Raw genomic sequence first — 20,732 nt, 5'->3', positions numbered from 1 at the left:
CGGCAACCGCCGACCAAGCGCGAAGCCACAAGGTACAGCGTGCGGCCACCAAAAGTCCCAGACTTAGCAGCACCAAGTCACAAAGAACAACCGAGAGGAACGAGGCAGTCATCTCAAACTTCACCACCTCCTGATCCACTAAGGACCAGTCATCAGACTCACGATCCAGGACATGCTCAGACCACCGAAACACGGTGCGAGCCACCAGCCCCACACAAATAGCCGCCTGGACCCCCAAGGCAGAGACATTAAAATTATACTTAAGAAGTGTCTCTAACGTACGCTCCTCAGAGACCCTAAGAGCAGAACTGTCCATAACAGGCACGGTATGCCGCTTAGGAAGTGCCGAGACCACCGCGTCCCCCTTTGGCGAAATTAAGGTAGCCCTATCCCCCTCCGGGATGGGATACCCATGAGCCAAGGCGCACACCAAACGAAACGGCGCCCGTAGGCCACTGCGCCAACACAAAATCCCGAAAATCCTGACGCACAGGAAAAGAGCGGGAAACAGGACAGACCCCCTGAAGCAGAGGGGCCCCCATACGCGGGGTCTCCGGTGGTGCAACTTCAAAAATGCAGCACCAAGGAGACCTGCTACATCAGGTCTAAAAGCTCATCCCTCTGAATAAAAAGCGCACCACGGACGCAACTGCTCTGGAAGACGGGAAACCCGCCGCCCCGCCCCATGTGCCTATCCCAGGTATAGAGAGAGGCGTAACTAGCAGCAGAAAGGAGATGTTGATGCCTCTATACAGGTCACTGGGTCACTTGGAGTATTGTGTTCAGGTTTGGAGGCCGCATCTGGCCAAGGATATAAGAAGACTTGAAGTAGTTCAGAGGAAAGTGACGAAAATGATAGGGGAGTCTGCACCAAAAGAAGTATGAGACTGGAGATCCCCAACATGTATACTTTGGAGGACAGGAGGGACAGAGATGATATGATACAGATGTTTAAATATTTGAAAGGTATTAATATAGGACCAAATCTTTTCCAGAGAAAGGAAATTGGTAAAACTAGAGTACATAAATTGAAGTTATGGGGTTGTAGACTTAGGAGTAATGGTAGTAAATTCTTTTTCATGGAGAGGGTGGTGAGTGCCTGGAATGGCCACCCAAGGGAGAGGAAAACGATGATGGAATTCAAAAAAGCATTGGATTAACATAGAGGATCTCTAACTAGAATATGAATGGGCAAACTTTCAGGATCTGAACCCTGTAGAGTAGATGGCTTGGATAGACTGGAGTAAGCTTCAACAGTAACTCCAATAGTTGGAACCTAAGGAAACTATAGGGTGGACTTCTAAGGGCTGTGGCCAATAAGAAACAAAGCAAAAAAAAAAAAAATTCAATCATGAAATTGTAATGCATGTAGTTGCAGGGCAGATAGCATGGATCATTCAGGTCTTTATCTACTGTCATTTACGATGTTACTATGTTTTCAAACTGGGATACAACTTACCTAATGATTTTTCATCTTGGTGACTCAATGCTAGACTTTCCAAATAGACAACCAATATTTCAAAAACAAACTGTTCAACCAATGCATTTTCTTCTCTGCAAAAGACATAACAGTTTGGGATAAGACTGCAGAATAGAAAGACTTAACAATGATGTTAAAACATGCTTACCATATAAACTTGAATATAAACCTATAAAAGTATAAACCAAGATAAGTTTTCCCCCTTTTTTGAGGTGAAAACTGTTAACTCAAAAGGTTATATTCAAGTAATTTTCCTTCTTCCCTTTTTCCTTGGTGTGAATCATTTTTGCCCTTACCTTTCTTTTTTTTTTCTCTCATCCCAATTTATCTCCTCCTTCATTCCCCTCCCCATTGTAAACAGAATTTATTCTTCCATGCCCCCCACCCCAAGTGCCCAGAATTTATTCCTCAACATGCCAACATGTCTTTTTGCACCTCCCTCACCACAATGCCCAGAATTTCTCTCTATGGCGGCGATTGGCATGTCTTTTTCCTACCTTCCACTGTCACTAATAAAGAAAGCTGCACGCAGACAGGTATAGAGCCTTGACCATATGTGCATACTCAAGACCTGCCAGCTTCTGTTCTGAGATTCGGGGAAGGCAGGAGCCAGCACTCCTTGAGCATGAGCAGATGGTCATGGCCTTTCATCTGTTCAATGCAAGGCTTTGTCAGAATCTGCCAAAGGAAGAGATAGGAAAGACATGCTGGTCACCACCGAGTGAAGAAAGAAATTTCAGGCACCATGGTAGGAGAGGAGTGGGTGGAAAAAGACATGCAAGTGGGGTAGAGGAAGGTAGAGAGATTTGAATTTAAATGGCGATCCCAATTTTTGGCCCAAAAATCTGATTTTATTCCAGTACATATGGCAAATTTTAAAAAATATATATATTCTACTTATAGTTTTTATTCATTTTACAGAAATATGTGCTTGATCTTTGCAATTATGCTTTTTTATGTTTGAAATGTGTAATTTGAATATCTTCTGTGAAATTTATAGCATATGAAATCCCATTTTGCACACATGCTTCAAGTAGGAAATGGGACATCCAAGTTGGGATATTCATATTTCCTGAGTATTTTACAAAAGATTCTTCTAAACAAAGATTTCTGTAGTATATATATAAGAATGTACAAGAATGCACATGTATTTGCTAGCAAATAAAGCTAGATCATCCATTTTACAAAAGTGCTGAAAGAATGGCATCAATCGGTGACTAACGATGCATTTATAGAAACATGATGACAGATAAAGACCAAATGGCACATCTAGTCTGCCCAATCCGCAGTAACCATTATCTCTTTCTCTCTCTGAGAGATCCCACTTGCCTATTATCCCAGGCCCTCTTGAATTCAGATACAGTCTCTGCCTCCACCACTTATTTTGCAATATATATATATATACTAGTGTTTAAGCCCGTTACATTAACGGGTGCTAGAATATATGTTTGTCTTTCTTTCTGTGTCTCTCCCTGCCCCTGTCTCTTTCTTGCTTTCTTTCTGTCTCTTTCCTTCCCTCTGTCTATCTTTCTTTCTGTCTGTCTCTCTCCTTCTGGCCCCCTGTCTGTTTGTCTTTCTTTCTGTCTCTCTCCCTGCCCGCTGTCTTTCGTTCTCGTGTGCTATCTGGCTTTATCTCTCCGTGGCCCCCTGCCTGCCTTTCTTTGTCTTTCTCTATGGCCCCCTTCTGTATCCTCCCCAAAGCAAATAAAGATTGCTCCCTGCCCCCAGCACACCCCTCCCCCCAAAGCAAAGCAAGTTCACTCCCTGGCCCCCTTTCGCTACTGAAAAGGAAACTAAAATAATCCAGTTAAAATGATCAGATACTTGGAAACTGCAAAGAAAGGACTTAACTAAAGTTCAGGATTTTTAAATCACAATAAAAGACATAAAATTCTGCAGCTTCCCTGCTTTGTATCTTGAAGGTTGTTTAATGATAGAGAAATTGATAGAGAGAGAGATTTCTACAGCTTCTCTGCTTCCTATCTCTCCCTTCCTCTCTCCACCTTTTCCCCTTCACACTGTCACTGAAATAACCTGAGTTAGAGGTTCGGGAGCAGCATGTAGGCTACTTGCGCAGTAGGGGATCGGCCATTTTTGCTGCATTGGATCCGTTGCTTTGGCCGGCCTACTTAGGCCTGTGAGCGTCGTCGGCCTGGAGGAGCAAGTCGGGGCGTGGCTTCCGTGCTGGTCGGCTGCGTATGAGTTTAGGGGTATGGGTGATTAGCGAGCATACCCGCGCAACCCTGAACCTACCCAGAGACTCCCCGCGTGGGGGGAATCGCTGCCGGCGTCGCCACTATCACCACCCCCTGAGCCGCCACTACTGCTGCATCCGTCACCGGGCCCTGCTCCCCACGCTACGCACCCAGGCCGAGGAGGAGGCGGTGGTGGTGGCAACGGCAACAACAGTGGATTCCGGGAGCAGCGACTGCCTTCCCCGCCGCCCGACTGCAGAGCTGAGATTGAGGAACCGCCACCGACAGCCAGACCGTGAGTGCGGGCCGTGGTAAGCTTGCATGCACACTCTTGCCGGCCACGGACATACGGATCATGGAACACGCCGGCAAGAGTGTGCATGCGCGCTTAGGGTTTTATTATATATGACACATACACATACACACATAGTAGATATCCTGAAAACCTAACTTGCAAAGGCTAGGACCGAGTTTAGAAACACTGGTCTACAGTGTGCTTGCTTATATAGCTGCTTGTAAAAGCCCAAAACTTCTGTGCTATATGATATGCATATCCTATCCTCTGTCCACCTGCAAAGCCCTTTATTGACCTGTTAATATTAGTAGTTTCTGGTCCTGAGTCTTACATTTGTGACTAGCATCCAATTTTGTGGTTTCTGGGAAGATGTATCTCACCGATACCTATCCTACAATCTCAACACAGTATTGCTGAATTGTGCTTCCTTGCTTCACAATTTGTTCCATTCTTATCACTTCTCTTGCCCTTGCTCGATGGAATACAAGATAAGTTATTTGCAACACTTTCCCAGCCATAGAATATGACAATAGATGAGAATTATTTACCCATCTGCCCTTTGGCACTAGGGGGTCTTTGTGCTTATCCCATAGAAAGAGAAAAATGAAGGCAGATAAAGACAATATGGCCTATCCAGTCTGCCCATCTATGTCATCTACCATTCCTTTCCCTTACAGATCCTACCGTATGTACCTGCCCCAAGTTTTTTTGAATTCAGTTTTTGTCTCCATCACCTCCACTGGGAGGCAGTTTCATAAATTCACTCTTTCTGTGAAGTACTTCCTCAGATTATTCACGAGTCTGTCCCCTTTCACCGTCAACTTAAGTCCCTTTCCAGAGCTTCCTTTTAAATATCTCTATCATATCTACCCCTCTTACCTTTCTTTCAAAGTATATATACTGAGATCTTTAAGTCTGTCCCCTTATACTTTATGATGAAGACCACTGACCATCTTAATAGCTGCCCTCTGGACCAACTCAATCATGTTTCTTTTTGAAGGTGTGGTCTCCAGAGATGATCAAACAAAAAAATAGGAGTATAAAAATCATGTAACCTAATAGATTTTTCAATTACAAAATATCAAACTATAAAAGGAAAAATCTCACCAAATCAAAAACATAATTAAAATTAATATGCGAGTGCTCAGTATAGTGTAACCACCAAGCCAGCAGTGGTATAATTGTCACATCATCACACCAGCACACCTAACCAACTCGAAGATCAGTCTAAACTCATCAGCTTCTTAAAAAAGAAGAAAAATATATACATTTATCTCTGAATGAGTATCACAGTTCTTAAAGTTGTTAAAGTCAGCAGCTGGTCAACGTTGAACTCCACTGGACTTGTAACACCACAGTGAAAGACGTGCTCAAACTCAAACACACAAACACAGTGCCTCTGGTAGCCCATTGGCAGCAGAAACAGTATGCACTCTCTGATCTGAGATTTGTTGTCCTTAAAAGGTTTCATTTGTTTCAGGGTGGCGATATCTCTCGTTACCTGACTTATCAAGAACAAAAAATGATTTTTATATGGAGTATGGTGATTTCCAGGGGTTTTAACAAGGAAGTAGAATGGGCAGTTTGGTGAGTTAGCTTGGGTGCTCTCCTCCCCCTTGTTGAGCATAAATTGATCTCATCTGTGCACCATGTGATGTAATCCAGCGCATCAGCTGGAATTCTGGTGTCTGTGAGCCCTGTGGTCTCTCCAGTTCGGTAACAGCTGTCCAAGTTTATTTTCAAAAATTTGCTTGAATTGTTGTTTTTTTTATTTTTTTTTGCATTTTTTTATTTTTGAATTGAGTATGTTGCCTTTCAGGATAAACTCTTTCCTTCTGTAGAAGCTTAATAGTGAAACACGTGGCTGTGTTAAGGAAAGAAAGACTCTGCTGTGTTTGAGTTTGAGCACTTCTTTCACTGTGTTGTTAAAAGTCCAGCGGAGTTCAACGTTGACCAGCTACCTGTATCCAGCTAATGACTAACAACTTTAAGAACTGTGATACTCATTCAGAGATAAGAAGCTGATGAGTTTAAACCGACTTTCGGGTTGGTTAGGTGGGATGGTGTGATGATGTGACAACTATACCACTGCTGGCTTGGTGGTTACACCATACTGAGCACTTGCATATTAATTTTAATTATGTTTTTGATTTGGTGAGATTTTTCCTTTTATAGTCTCCAGAGATGTACATATAGTACTCTAAACAAGGTCCCTGTCAAAGTCTTATTTATCATTTCTTTTTTTCCTGCTGGCCATGCCTTTCCCCGTACACCTAAGATTATTTCTAGCTTTTACCACCTTAACATCATCACATACTATCACACCCAAGTCTCAATCTTTCAGGTATAAAGTTCTTTGCTATCTCCCCTACTATTCAGTCTCTATGCTAAACCTGTCCTAGAGATAGCTCACAAATATAAAATATGGATTCATTCCTTCATGGATGACATCCAACTGTACCTACCGCTAGGAGAAGACCGTGACGCCCAAATTGCGAAACTCCTAACCTGCCTCTAGGAAATCAAAAACTGAATGTCCGTCAACAAATTACAACTAAATGCCTCCACGACAAAACTCCTTTGGCTCTGCAAAGAACACTGCGACTGTGCCCGTCACCTCGCTGTGCTGGGACTCAACTACTGTAACTATGAAAGACCAAGTGTACAGCTTGGGAATACTCCTTGATTGCAACGTGTCGCTTTCCGACCATATCTCTCAGGTGGTATCTTATTCATTTTATTACCTACAACAACTCTCCAAAAATAAGGAATTACTTTTCAGAGTCTGACTTTGTTCAACTACTCTATGCCTTGGTACTCTCCCAAATGGATTACTGCAATGTGCTATTCAACAGTCTCACAGTGAAGAATGTACAAAGTCTCAAGCATTTTCAAAACACAGCGATCAAGCTTCTGAAAAACCTCCATGCCCGTGACCTTGTCTCCTAGGCTTAAGCATTGGCTCACTTGCTACCTATAGCCAAAAGTTGTGTCTTCAAGGGCCTGATGCTAGCGTTCAAATCCTTGCACAACACGGCACTGGCCTATATGATGGTTAAACTTCCTGTATGTGCCGAACTGGTCCCATCGCTCCCAGGATGAAATATGACTCAAAATCCCCCCTGGTCGTACCCTTCAACTGCAAAACGCAAAGCAACGGTCCTACTCCCACTTCATACTGAGCCACTGAAATCAACTCCCACTCCCACCCCCACCCCCACCCCCGAGATCAGATCCCATGAAGGACTCCTCAGCTTTAGAAAAGCAATAAAAGCATACCTCTTCACCTAAACCCCTGTTCTTGACCGATAGACTACAAAGAAATGTATATTGGTACCAGAACCAGTATGTGTCACATAAGGATAACTTGTATCTTACACTTTAACTTTCTGTGTGTCAAATTAGGATAACTTGTACTGAAAACCTTGCACCATGCTCAAGCTCCTGATTAAATAAGGGATGCGACCAACTATGCAGGGGACAGCTTCTGAGCTCAAAAAATGTAAAAATAGGCTGGCTAGCTAGGTGTTCCCAAGAGTTGATCCTGCTAGCAGCAGACTACCGTCCTGTGAGTCTGCATTTTCTCCCTGGCAGATGTCACAAGTGGGAACCTCCAGGCACTGAGCCTCCAAAGAACACTGAAAAAATACCTGAAAATAAACAAGCAGAAGCAGCTCCCTGGGAAGGAGGTGGAACTCCCTGGGAAGGAGGTGGAGTTGAAACATGATTGAAATTTTTCTGCAAGCAACTTGCTAGTTCAGATACAAGACCCTAGCATACCCTAGATACATTGCATTAGAATGTGTTATGTTTATTTAAAAATGTTTGTACAGATATTTATATGTTGGTTTTATTATGTGATCTTGTAACCCATTTCTGGGCATTACTGAGAGACATATTAAATATAAAATAACAAAGTAACTTGAATAAAGGATTCAAAATTTCATTCTACTCTCTGGCAATAAAACTGGCACAGCTGTGGTATAAAGAAATAGAAATATAACTTTTCAAATATCATCAATATTAGTATAGCATGTACTTAAACAAAAAATAAGTTGGAAAGAGACAGAATACAGGGTATGTGTAAAGGCCAAGTAGGTCAAAAATGGCCCACTAGCCATAGTTTGCCTACTTCTGATCTAGGAAAAACTTTACTATGAAAACATGATATGAATTGCTCTACTCTAGCTTAGAATTCTGAACTGTTACCTCACCTAAATTCTCTGTAGATGTTGTTGAAAGCCAGTGCAGCTCCCAGTCTTTTGAATGCGTTGGGATGAAGTGCAAGGCTATATAATCGTTTAAAAAGTGATTTAGTGTTCACTGGACTCTTCTCTAGTTGCTTTGATGTCTTCTGTTTGATAGACCATTTCAAAAATTCCCGAACACAATTGCCACAAAAGTCTCTCAGAGTGCTATCGACTGGATCTACTATCCCATCCTTAAAAGGGGGAAAACAGTTTTTTTAATCAGACAAAATGGTCTAGATAATTAGAAACCCAGACACAAGGCATTTCCAACACAGACACTATCTTGATTAAGTTATATTAATTTCATCAGTATTAATGAGAAAATCTCCTGAACTTTCAGTTGATAAGAACTGTTTGCAATGAACAGCCACAAGAATTGGGGTCATGATTAAAAAATAAAGGGGTCCTTTTACTAAGGCGCCCATTATATTCTACGGGCACCTTAGCATTTAGCACGCGCTAATCGGTTAGCGCACCTTAATAAAAGGAGCCCAAAGATATGATTCTTCTGCAGCTCTAAAAAAACCCGAACAGCCTATCACGATTTAACAAGAATTTTATTATTTTGGTATCTTTTGAACCCTTTATATATTTTGGTATTTTTTTTAAGCCTTTATAAATTCCTTGTTTGAAATGATTAAAGCAAGCAAATAGACCTTGATAAACGCTGCCTACAAAAAAATAAAATAAATAGTACATAGAACTACTTACCAAAATTGCCTCCAGTAGTGCTACTGTATCCTGACTTTCAAATTTTTTATTATTTGTGAACCAATGAATCAATCCCATGACTAATGGCTCATAAAGCTGTCTTGTTACCTAAAATATAAAACAAAATTTAACTACCATGTCCCCATTTTGCCTCGGAAACCATAAAAATGCTGCATAAAAAAGTGATTCAATCAATGTATGAATCAAACTTAAAACAGACTAAAACACAAGAGAAATGTTTACACAATATAAATTAACTGACACTTCTTTCCTAGACTATATTAGTAATTTTGTGATCATTGATTAACAGTACAGAGATGCTCAAGTATAACGAGACAATGTTTCCCTTTGAACGGGCTAGAAATCCAATGGCCTGCTGATCATGGAAAACTACCGATCGCTGCCTGCTGACAGAGCCATTTCTACTGCTCTCGCACAATGCATTAAAATTGTAGTCATAAAGTACAGACAAAAAGAGATTATTCACCAAGAGGGACAAATGGCTATCTCTACTATAGTTAAGGAGAATGGATACAAGATATTTCACAGATGGTATAGAAATATTTAGGCAGTTAATTAGCAAAGATTTTATGGACCATTTAGATCATTTAGATCATTTTTTAATCATTGGCTTTTTAAAATTTTTTTAATTCTATCTAACTTCTTTTTTAATTGTAATTTTTAATTATTATAAACTGCATAGAACTGCATGGCCTTGCGGTATATAAACTGATTATTATTATTAATATATACCCAGGCTTCAGACATGCATGTTGGAAGAACTGTAGGAGGAAGGACTCTCTACCACATATGGCAGAATTACCCTAGAGCAGGAGTGTCCAACCTTTTGGCTTCCCTGGGCCGCATTGGCCGAAAAAAATGTTTCTGGGGCTGCACAAATGCGTGAACACTGCAGCAAGACAGAGGAGGGAGCCGCCAAGATGGTAAACACCTGGGGGCAGCAGAGGAAAACACTGCATCGCCCTTGACCGGTGCAGCACAAAATACTTCATGAGGCTGCAGGTTGGACACCCCTGCCCTAGAGTATAGAAATTCAAGATATGACCCAGCAAGCATCTCACCTATATCCTAAATTAGGTTTATTAGGGCTTAGTAAAGAAAGATAAAGTACTTACCTTGATAATCTTCTTCCTAGTAAATAGGCACATCATTTTGAACACCTGGGTTGTGTATCTCTGGTCGCGAGATCCTGTGTAGAGAGCCTCATTTACATTTTCTGCTCTGCCTCCCATCCCCTCTGGGCTGCCCTGTAATACCTCAGTTTGTATCAAAGCAGATGGTCAGCCCTAGAAGAGAAAACCAAACAGGGAGGGGTTCGGGGACTCTCCCTGTGAAACAAGTCTATTCTACTCATATAACATATGAAACATCTAAATATTTAACCTTGTAACGAAGTGGAATGAACAGGCCACCTACCTATGTGCAACCTACCCTAATAGTCTTGGAGCTCTGAAAGATACTCCATGGTCTCTTCACAATAGTAGTGGTTCCCTGTACTTGACAGAGGACAGAAAAAGGTATTCGGTAATACGGACATGACAGAGATAGTAAGCAGGCTAATGAATATTTGATATGGCAGGCTTCCAGAATGATGTGTCTATTTATTAGAAAGATTATCATCAAAGCAAGTACCTAATCTCTTCTTCTAGTGCAATAAGCACATCATTCTGGGACACTCGGGACATATCAAAGCAGTCCTCTAGGATCTAGGGTGGGACAGAAGAGTCTGCTGAAAGTGCTGAGGATCCAAACGTGATATCTAATTTGGCCGCTACATCCACCCTATAAAACTTTGTGAAAGTATGGAGAAAAGCAGTAGCATAGTAAGAGTGAGTAGCGTCTGGGGCGGTGGTGCCCCTCCCCCACCCTCTACACCGCCCCCCTGCTGTGCACGAGCCCCCTTCCCCCATACCTTTTTAACTTCTTCAGAGTGAGCCGCATGCCCACATCTGTGTCAGATCACCCTTTGAAGTCACTTCCTAGGTGTGGGTCCCGGAAGTGTTGTCAGATAGAGTGCCAGTGCTGACATGGGCAACAATCTTGTGCTGGGGAAGTAAAAAACATACGGGAGAAGGCAAGGAGAGGAGCAGGGGCAGAGAGGAGAGGAGAAGGGGATGCCGCACCCTTATGAAGACTGCGCCCAGGGTGAACGCACCCCCCCCTAAACCTCCATTGGAGGGAAGACCATGTGGCCGCTCTACAAATTTCTTCTGAGGAAACTGCTCTGGGCTCCATCCAGGAAGAAGCTATGCTCCTAATGGAATAGGCCTTGATGGCCACTGTCGATTGCTTTCTGCTGCTGATGTAAGCCTATATGAATTCATCTAGAAATGGTTGCTTTTGAAGCTGGCTTGCCCAAGTGGCTGGTACCTGCTACAAAGAGATGAAAAAAAAACCTGAAATTAAATGTAAAATAAACACGAGCAGAACAGACTGGCTCCTACAATATCGCATGTAGAGAGTACAACTGAGGTATTACAGAACAGCCCAGAGGAATGGGAGGCGGAGCAGAAAAATGTAAATGAGTCTCTACACAGGATCTCACAACCAGAGATGCGCAACCTAAGTGTTCCATAATGATGTGCCTATTGCACTAGAATAGTAAATTAAGAAGATATGAGAGAATATGAAACACTGATTCTGCAGCTTGTAATGAGAAGTTAGATGTATGGGCATAGAAGCAAACAGAGGCACTAAATATTACAGTTGCTAAATTGGAGGAAGATTGTATGGCTAATGGAGAAATTTATTGCAACATGGAATGAGAACAAAAATCTGAGCAAACCTGGTTACCATTTATGCAGGGCTTACAGGAGAAGAGGTCTAGAGATTTACAGGAGAAAAAAGAACTGGAGGAAACAACCCTGGATTTCTAGTGTAGGGTATAGGGAATTGGGAAAGGGAAGATGATTTTATTGTTTGCAAACTGAGCTTGGGACCCAAAGTTCACCTCTCAGAACCACACTACCTAACGGCCAGACAACAAAACCATAAACCTCTTACATGCTCTGCGATCAAGCCAAGAGTCCTTTCTAGAAATCCCCTCCTTCAAAGACATCAAATAGAAAAGCACCAGGGCAAGAATGTTCTTGGTAATGGCCCCAACATGGTGGAATGTCCTTCTAAAGAAATTAAAGCTAGAAAAGGACACTGGAAAATTCAAGAAAAGGATAAAAACTATCCTTTTCTCAAACTACTTCAACTGAAATTATGAAGTTGACAGACCGGAAACTAGAACTTTCAGGGATGTGTGTAAATACATTATAGCTAGTTGAAATGGCCAACCTCCTTAGGAGGTATATAAATATGGTAAAATTATGGTCTTACCTGTTAATTTTCTTTCCTTTAGAAGCAGCAGATGAATCCAGAGACTAGTGGGTATAGCTCACATCGACCAGCAGGTGGAGATAGAGAACTGATTAACAGTTGGCCTTAAAGCCTGGTGTTCCTCCTGTTGATTCAGTTATGCACTTTGCCCAAGCATCCCGAAAGGAGAATGAGCATCCACAAAACTTCATTCCAGTAGAAAATGTGCCACTCCGCAATGAAATAATACAATTACCAACCATATCCCAACTAAACAAATAAACAAACACCCTACACACAGACAGTGCACTTGGGGAGGGGCTCTGGATTCATCTGCTGCTTCTAAAGGAAAGAAAATTAACAGGTAAGACCATAATTTTACCTTCCATAGCAAAGCAGCAGATGAATCCAGAGACTAGTGGGATGTAGCAAAGCAAACTCAAACCGGGTGGGACGCCAATGCCGCCTCCGCCAGCACTGCAGCGCCAAAACTTGCCTCCGAACGGGCCGCTACGTCTAAACGGTAATGCTTCGAAAAGGTATTTCCCGACAACCAAGTGGCCGCCTGGCAAATTTCCTCTAAAGACATCCCCCTGGACTCCGCCCAAGACGTAGCCAAAGCCCGAGTGGAATGAGCCTGAAGGTGCTCCGGTACTTTCTTCCCTGTCAACACATAAGCCGAAGCAATAGTTTCTTTGACCCAACGTGCAATGGACGCTTTAGACGCCGCCATCCCCTTGTTTTTACCCGCGAACAACACGAAGAGATGGTCCGACCTACGAAAATCATTTGTCACCCCCAAATAATGGAGAAGCATACGTCGTACATCCAGTAGACGCAAAGACAAAAATCGTTGTCCCCAATCCTCCTTCCGGAAGGATGGGAGGAATAAACTCTGGTTTACATGAAAGGAAGAAATAACCTTCGGCAGGAAGGACGGCACCGTAAGCACCGACACCCCAGTTTCCGAAAAACGTAAAAAGGGTTCTCTGCAAGAAAGCGCCTGTAGTTCCGATACTCGCCTTGCCGAAGCCATCGCCACCAAAAACACTGTTTTCAGCGTGACATCCTTCAAAGTGGCCGCTGACAGGGGCTCAAAAGGTGCCCCCTGCAACCTCCCAAGGACGAGCTTAAGATTCCATGTTGGACAAATTCGCTTTACCGGCGGGCAGATATGGTGAACCCCCTTGAGGAAACGGACCACGTCCGGCTGTGAAGCGAGCGTCGAGCGAGCCACCCGTCCCCTGTAACAGGCAATGGCCGCCACCTGAACCTTTAAAGAGTTATAGGCTAACCCTTTCTCTACGCCCTCCTGCAGAAAAGCAAGAATAGCCGGCAGAGATGCATGGAAGGGCGCAATCCCCTGTCGTCCGCACCATGCATCAAAAATCTTCCAGACTCTCGCATAGGAGGCCGAAGTCGAAATTTTCTTAGCTTTAAGAAGCGTGGCAATCACCTGTTCTGAATAGCCCTTCTTTTTGAGCCTAGACCGCTCAATAGCCAGGCCGTAAGACCAAAGCGGGCCGGATCTTCCATCAAGATTGGACCCTGAGTTAGTAAGTCCGGAGTTACCTGGAACGTTACCCGATCGCCTACTGAAAGCTGAATCAGATCCGCGTACCACGGCCGACGCGGCCAATCCGGAGCCACCAGGATCACTCTGCCGTGAAAGAGAGCGATGCGTTGTAACACCCGACCTATCATGGGCCACGGCGGGAACACATACAGAAGGGAATTTGGAGGCCAAGGGAGAGCTAACGCGTCCACCCCCTCCGAGCCCTTCTCCTTGCGTCTGCTGAAGAACCGAGGCAACTTCGCATTGCGGGATGAGGCCATGAGATCCATCTCTGGCAACCCCCAACGACGGACTAGCAGGCCGAATGCTCGAGCAGACAACTCCCACTCGCCTGGATCCAGAAGATTTCTGCTGAGGAAGTCCGCTTGCACGTTTTCGTGACCTGCAATGTGTGCCGCCGACAGAAGCGGAACATGCCCCTCTGCCCACCGAAACAACCTCCTTGCCTCTTCGGCCAACTGCGGACTCCGGGTGCCCCCCTGACGATTGACATATGCGACCGCCGTGACACTGTCCGAAAAAATCCTGGTCGGCCTGTCCTGAATCAGGGACTGAAAAGCCCGCAGCGCCAGCCTGATCGCTTTCAATTCCAGCAAATTGATGGGCCACTGGGCCTCCTCTAAGGACCACACCCCCCTGCACTGAAGCTTGCAGGCACTGGGCCCCCCAGCCCAGCAGACTGGCATCCGTTGTAACCACCACCCAGTCCGGCGTGGCCAACGGCATGCCCCTCCACAGATGCCACTCGTGGAGCCACCACTGCATGCTGCGAGCTGCCCGAAGACTCCATTGGAGACGCACATTGTAGTCCAGAGAAGCTGGGGACCAGCGAGAGAGAAGAGAGTGTTGTAAGGGCCTCATGTGGCACCGAGCCCAGGGGACCACCTCCAGAGTCGCCACCATGGAGCCTAGAACCTGTACATAATCCCAAACCCGAGGTCTGGCTGACCCGAGAAGAAGGCGAATCTGAGCCTGCAATTTTTCCCCCCGGTCTCGGGGTAGAAACACTTTCCCCAGAGCCGTGTCGAATCGCACCCCCAGATGCACTAAAGACTGCGACGGGGTCAGAAAACTTTTGGGAAAGTTGACGATCCACCCCAACGACTGAAGGAGAGAGATTACTCTCTGAGTTACCGACAAACTCTCCTGTCTGGACGAGACGCGGATCAACCAGTCGTCTAAGTAAGGGTGTACCCGAATCCCTTCCTTGCGTAGAAAGGCTGCTACTACCACCATGACCTTGGAAAAGGTGCGGGGAGCCGTTGCCAGGCCAAAGGGCATTGCCCGAAACTGATAATGCTGGCCAAGAATCGCAAACCGCAGATACCGCTGATGCGGAGGCCAGATCGGGATATGGAGGTACGCCTCCTTTAGATCGAGGGACGTGAGGAACTCCCCCGGTCTTACAGCCGCAATCACCGAGCGTACCGTCTCCATCCGGAAATGGCGAACACTGAGAAATCTGTTGACCCCCTTGAGATCCAGCACCGGTCTGAACGACCCCCCCTTCTTTGGTACAATGAAGTAAAGGGAATATATCCCGCGGCCTGCCTCTTCCGGGGGCACCGGTATCACCGCCCCCAGATCTAGCAGCACCTGAAGAGTCATGCGGACTGCGTCTCCCTTGGCCGCCCCCTTGCACGGGGACACCAAGAAAGAATCTACGACAGGAGAGGCGAACTCCAACTTGTACCCTTCTTGCACAATGTCCAACACCCACTGATCTGACGTGATTGTGGCCCACTCCGCCCGAAACGCCGAAAGTCGGCCCCCTAAGGGAAAGGCGGAGGGAGCCAAGCCCCCGTCATTGCGGAGTGCGAGTTGCTGGGGTACGTGTCGGCTGACCTGAAGAGGGTTTCGCCGTACGAAAGGAACTCCTCTGCTGAAACCTAGGTCTCGAAGAAGGGAAAGAAGCTGATGCGGATCTGAGGAATGGTTTACCAGACCTGTATCTCCTAACATCCCGGAAGCGCGGTCTAGACGATGAGGATTTCACAGGTGGTCTAGCCCTATCCTCCGGTAAACGCTGGGTTTTGGTATCACCAAAATCCTTCACCAATCTATCCAAATCTTCTCCAAACAATAACCCCCCTTTAAAAGGGAGTTTCACAAGCCGCAGCTTGGATGCAGCATCTGCCGCCCAATGACGGAGCCATAATGATCTGCGAGACACCACCGAAAGAGACATCTGCTTCGCAGATGCCCGAATAATATCATATAAGGAGTCTGCTAAATAAGCCAAACCTGACTCCAAATCCGCCAGTTCCGAAGGGACCGAACCCCCGGACTCCATTAAATTATCCGCCATCCCTTGCGACCACTGCAGACACGCTCGCGCCGCATAAGAGCTGCAGATTGCGGCCTGTAAGGAAACCGCAGCCACCTCAAAGGACATCTTTAGTGAAGATTCAATCTTTCTATCCTGTGCATCCTTCAGCGTAACTCCCCCTTCTACCGGTAAGGTAGTCTTTTTAGTCACCGCTGCCACCAAAGCGTCCACCCTGGGTAACCTAAACTTCTCGAGTTCGGTCGGGTCAACCGGATACAAGAGCCGCATGGCCTTAGCCACTCGTAGACTGGAGTCCGGCGTAACCCATTGCGCCGAAATCAGCTCCTGCATGGCTTCGTGCACCGGAAAGGACTTAGACGGCCTACGCGTACCTGCCATCAGGGGGTTACCTGACACCTTAGTGTCTTCCTGAGAAATGTTCAAGCTCTGCAAGGCCTTTGAAATTAAGGAAGAAAGCTCCTCTCTATGGAACAAACGGAGAGCGGAAGGGTCATCCAGCTCCCTACCCGGGGGACTCTCCGCTTCCCAATCTAATACCTCACCTTCCTCTAACAACTCAGGAAGCGAGAAAGGGGACCTTGGCAAATTATCTTCTGCGTCCGCAGTCGAAGTCTGCGCTTCTTGGCCCCCAGCGACCGCCCTGGCGACCCTATCGCCCCCGCAGTGGGTCTGGCATCATTCCCCTTCCCCACCGCAGAGGTAGAGGGTACCACAAGGGACGGCCCGGCCACCGGCACCGGCTGGGCAGGCTGCGAGCTCTGCAACATAAAAGCCCGGTGCAACAGCATCACAAATTCGGGCGAAAATGAGCCCAAGTTAAGGGACGCTAAACCGCCCTGATCCATACCGGGGAGCGGGACCGCGCCTTCCTCCAGCGCTCCCGACTCCCCCCCCGCCGCCGCACTCCCCTCCGCCGTGGAAGAGCTCTGCATTAATCCTCAGTTAACCTCGAGCGGCGGGGACATCGAGCGAGCCTCCCTTACCCGGGAAATGGCCACCTCGCAAGCATGCAAAAAGGCATCTTCTGCCGGAGCATCCAAACACCCGGCAGAGCAAAAGCCCGACAGTGTGCGGCGCTCCCCACAGCGCGAACACTTCCGACTAGCCTCCGTTGCCATATCGCGTTCCGGCCCGCAAACCAAAAACTTTTTTTTTTTTTTTTGCACACACGGAGAACGCCGCCGAACGCCGACTCCGCCCACCAACTACCCCGGCACCCGGGAACGCGACCAGCAGCCCGAAAAATGAGTAAGAAACTTACTCACCCAAATTCAGCGTCCGTTCTACCTTAAGCCAGGTCACAGTTGGTAAGTGTACTGCAAGCCGATTCCAACCCAGCACGGCTCAGCACAAGCAGGAAGACGCCCCCTTCTTTTTTTTTTTTTTTTTTTATACTGAAATGAAGCAATCAGAAAGGAAGCAGTCCTGCAGCCACCCCTCAATCAAACGGAGGGGAGGGTGGAGTAGGGACCTGGGAGGGCCCAGGTGTAACTCCCAAAGCCGGCACCGCTCAGCCAGGCACCCCCAACCTACTGAAGAGAGCTAGTCTCAACAGAGGAATCCAAAGGAACACCAATCTATCCGGTACCAGCCAGAATCCAGGAGCTAGAGAGTTAGCTCCAACCCTGCTGGGAGATAGAGCAAAACTGAATCAACAGGATGAACACCAGGCTTTAAGGCCAACTGTTAATCAGTTCTCTATCTCCACCTGCTGGTCGATGTGAGCTATACCCACTAGTCTCTGGATTCATCTGCTGCTTTGCTATGGAAAGGGTTCCTTTTACAAAGATGCGTAAGGGTCTTAACGTGCGGAATAGCATGTGCTAAAGTGCCCCGCGCGCTAGTCGCTACCGCCTCCTCTTGAGCAGGTGGTAGTTTTTCGGCTAGCGCACACTAATCCAGTGCGTGCACTAAAAACACTAGCGCACCTTTGTAAAAGGAGCCCATAGTAAACCTAGTTTATATTTGTGTATATATGTAGGCTGATTGATTTGGTATAAACATGTGCATAGAAGTAGGATGATCCAAGTGCCAGTAACATAAGTAGGATGATTATGGCATAATCATGCCAATATTAATAACTCTGTATTGTAACACTACCACAGAGCATGTATTTCAGTCTACGGCCATGTATTTCAGATCATGTATTTCAGTCTACGGCCCAGGTATTGGAACACATCACAGAAGCTCTTTTGAAACTCTGTATGGTAACATCTCTACAGAAGCTCATGCAGTGTAACACCTTTGCAGAAGCCCAGAAGCTCTGAAATGACTCCCCAGCCATTAGTAGCGGTATAGAAACTCTCAATAAAAATACATGTAGAGAAGTAGTTTTGTGACTGCCATTGCTGGGGACTGAATCTGTAGCATTCTAAGAGGGTACCAAAAGATGATGCATCTTGATTTCAAATTGTACAGAGAAAGCAATTAAACAGTGTTGGCTGATGGGTCATTCAGTCCAGCACTTTTTTTTTTTTTTTACCAGAATAAAGGAAATCAACTGTTTCAGAACAGAAATACAAAAGCAAGATGTCAGTCACATGAAGACTACTAAAATGTAAATATGCTATAAAATATTTAAACTGAATTTGGGGATTCAAAGGTCACCAATCATTGGGGCAGGAACCTTTACATCCACTGCATGTCTACAGTTTTAGTGCAGGTTTTATTGGCCGAGCAATGCTCAAATGATTACATCATGGGTAGTAACTTGCACGAAAACCATTTAAATGCATGTTAAATGCCATCATTATGTATTGGGAAATCATGTTTACAGTTGTTTAGCTCTTTATATTACTTGTTTAAGCACAATACAATTATATTGTTCTGTTTTCCTCATTTCGTAGTGTTTTCATGCAGCACTTTTCAGAATTCTCAGATTCTTTCTACACTCATACAGTCATGTCCACTTTAGCCTTTCACTGTATTTAGGCAGTACTTCTTTGCATTTAGTTTTCTGTAGGCATTTGCTTATATTGCTCTATACCTTCTGCATGCAGGTTCTCTTGAAGTTTCAATCACACAAACACATTCACGCTGTTGGATGTAAGACTACCTTTGTCGTTCACACCATTTATCCCTCAAGCAACGTGTTTCTATGACAACTCCAGCAGTTGCCCTTACATCTTTAAGAACTTTTTTCTTCAACAAGGTTTATCATGTGAACACAGCCAGCGATCAACAGTATAAACAATGTTTTCTGTTCAGCAGTAGTGACATTACTGTTCATTGTACATTTTCTTTCATTATAAAACTGCACTTTAAGCATTAAAACATTTACAAAACTGTATTCTAGGCTTTCAATAGCATTTCAGGAAGTTTATTTATTTATAATATTGCATTTTCTCATTAAAACTGTATTTAATAGTGTTTCAGCGAGTTATTTCTTATGTTCCGTTCAACACTCGCTTTTCATTTTTTCCCTACATTTCTCTATACTCTCAATACACATTTTTATATTCATAATTGGGCTATTTGATTAATATGCATTTCTAAAAGATATCAATTCATGCATTATTCATTTAATTAATAAGTCCTTTTAAACTTTTTTGGTTCATTATGCACTTAGATTTTTGATTACTACCGTATTTTCACGCATATAACGCGCGCGTTATACGCGTTTTTACCTACCGCGCATACCCCTCGCGCGTTATACGCATGAGCGCGGTATACAAAAATTTTTTTACATAGTTCCCACCCCGCCCGACGCCCGATTCACCCCCCCCAGCAGGACCGCTCGCACTCCCAACCCGAACGACCGCTTGAACGCGCTCCCACCCGCACCCGCATCCACGATCGGAGCAAGAGGGAGCCCAAGCCCTCTTGCCCGGCCGACTCCCCAACTCCCCGACAATATCGGGCCAGGAGGGAGCCCAAACCCTCCTGGCCACGGCGACCCCCTACCCCACCCCGCACTACATTACGGGCAGGAGGGATCCCAGGCCCTCCTGCCCTCGACGCAAACCCCCCTCCCTCCAACGACTGCCCCCCCCAAGAACCTCTGACCGCCCCCCCAGCTGACCCGCGACCCCCCTGGCCGACCCCCACGACACCCCCACCCCCCTTCCCCGTACCTTTGGTAGTTGGCCGGACAGACAGGAGCCAAACCCGCCTGTCCGGCAGGCAGCCAACGACGGAATGAGGCCGGATTGGCCCATCCGTCCCAAAGCTCCGCCTACTGGTGGGGCCTAAGGTGTGTGGGCCAATCAGAATAGGCCCTGGAGCCTTAGGTCCCACCTGGGGGCGCGGCCTGAGGCACATGGGCCAAACCCGACCATGTGCCTCAGGCTGCGCCCCCAGGTGGGACCTAAGGCTCCAGGGCCTATTCTGATTGGCCCACGCGCCTTAGGCCCCACCAGTAGGCGGAGCTTTGGGACGGATGGTCCAATCCGGCCTCATTCCGTCGTTGGCTGCCTGCCGGACAGGCGGGTTTGGCTCCCGTCTGTCCGGCCAACTACCAAAGGTACGGGGAAGGGGGGTGGGAGTGTCGTGGGGGTCGGCCAGGGGGGTTGCGGGTCGGCTGGGGGGGCGGTCGGAGGTTCTTGGGGGGGGGGCGGTCGTTGGAGGGAGGGGGGTTTGCGTCGAGGGCAGGAGGGCCTGGGATCCCTC

The 20,732-nt window shown here is 46.0% G+C and overlaps 1 protein-coding gene across 3 annotated transcripts in view; it reads right to left on the bottom strand.

The window, feature by feature from the left end:
• PRKDC (protein kinase, DNA-activated, catalytic subunit) overlaps positions 1-20,732 on the bottom strand; it is a 524,414-nt gene that overhangs the window by 375,541 nt on the left and 128,141 nt on the right. For all 3 annotated transcript variants that reach the window (XM_033933710.1, XM_033933711.1, XM_033933712.1), the window contains 3 exons: positions 8,932-9,039; positions 8,185-8,411; positions 1,460-1,554 (listed from right to left, as the gene is read on the bottom strand). In XM_033933710.1, the coding sequence (XP_033789601.1) occupies positions 1,460-1,554; positions 8,185-8,411; positions 8,932-9,039 (430 nt within the window). The remainder of the gene's footprint in view (positions 1-1,459; positions 1,555-8,184; positions 8,412-8,931; positions 9,040-20,732) is intronic.

Source organism: Geotrypetes seraphini, chromosome 2 (genome assembly GCF_902459505.1).
Source record: "Geotrypetes seraphini chromosome 2, aGeoSer1.1, whole genome shotgun sequence".
NCBI lineage: Eukaryota > Metazoa > Chordata > Amphibia > Gymnophiona > Dermophiidae > Geotrypetes > Geotrypetes seraphini.
This window is presented reverse-complemented; position numbering and strand designations above follow the sequence as displayed.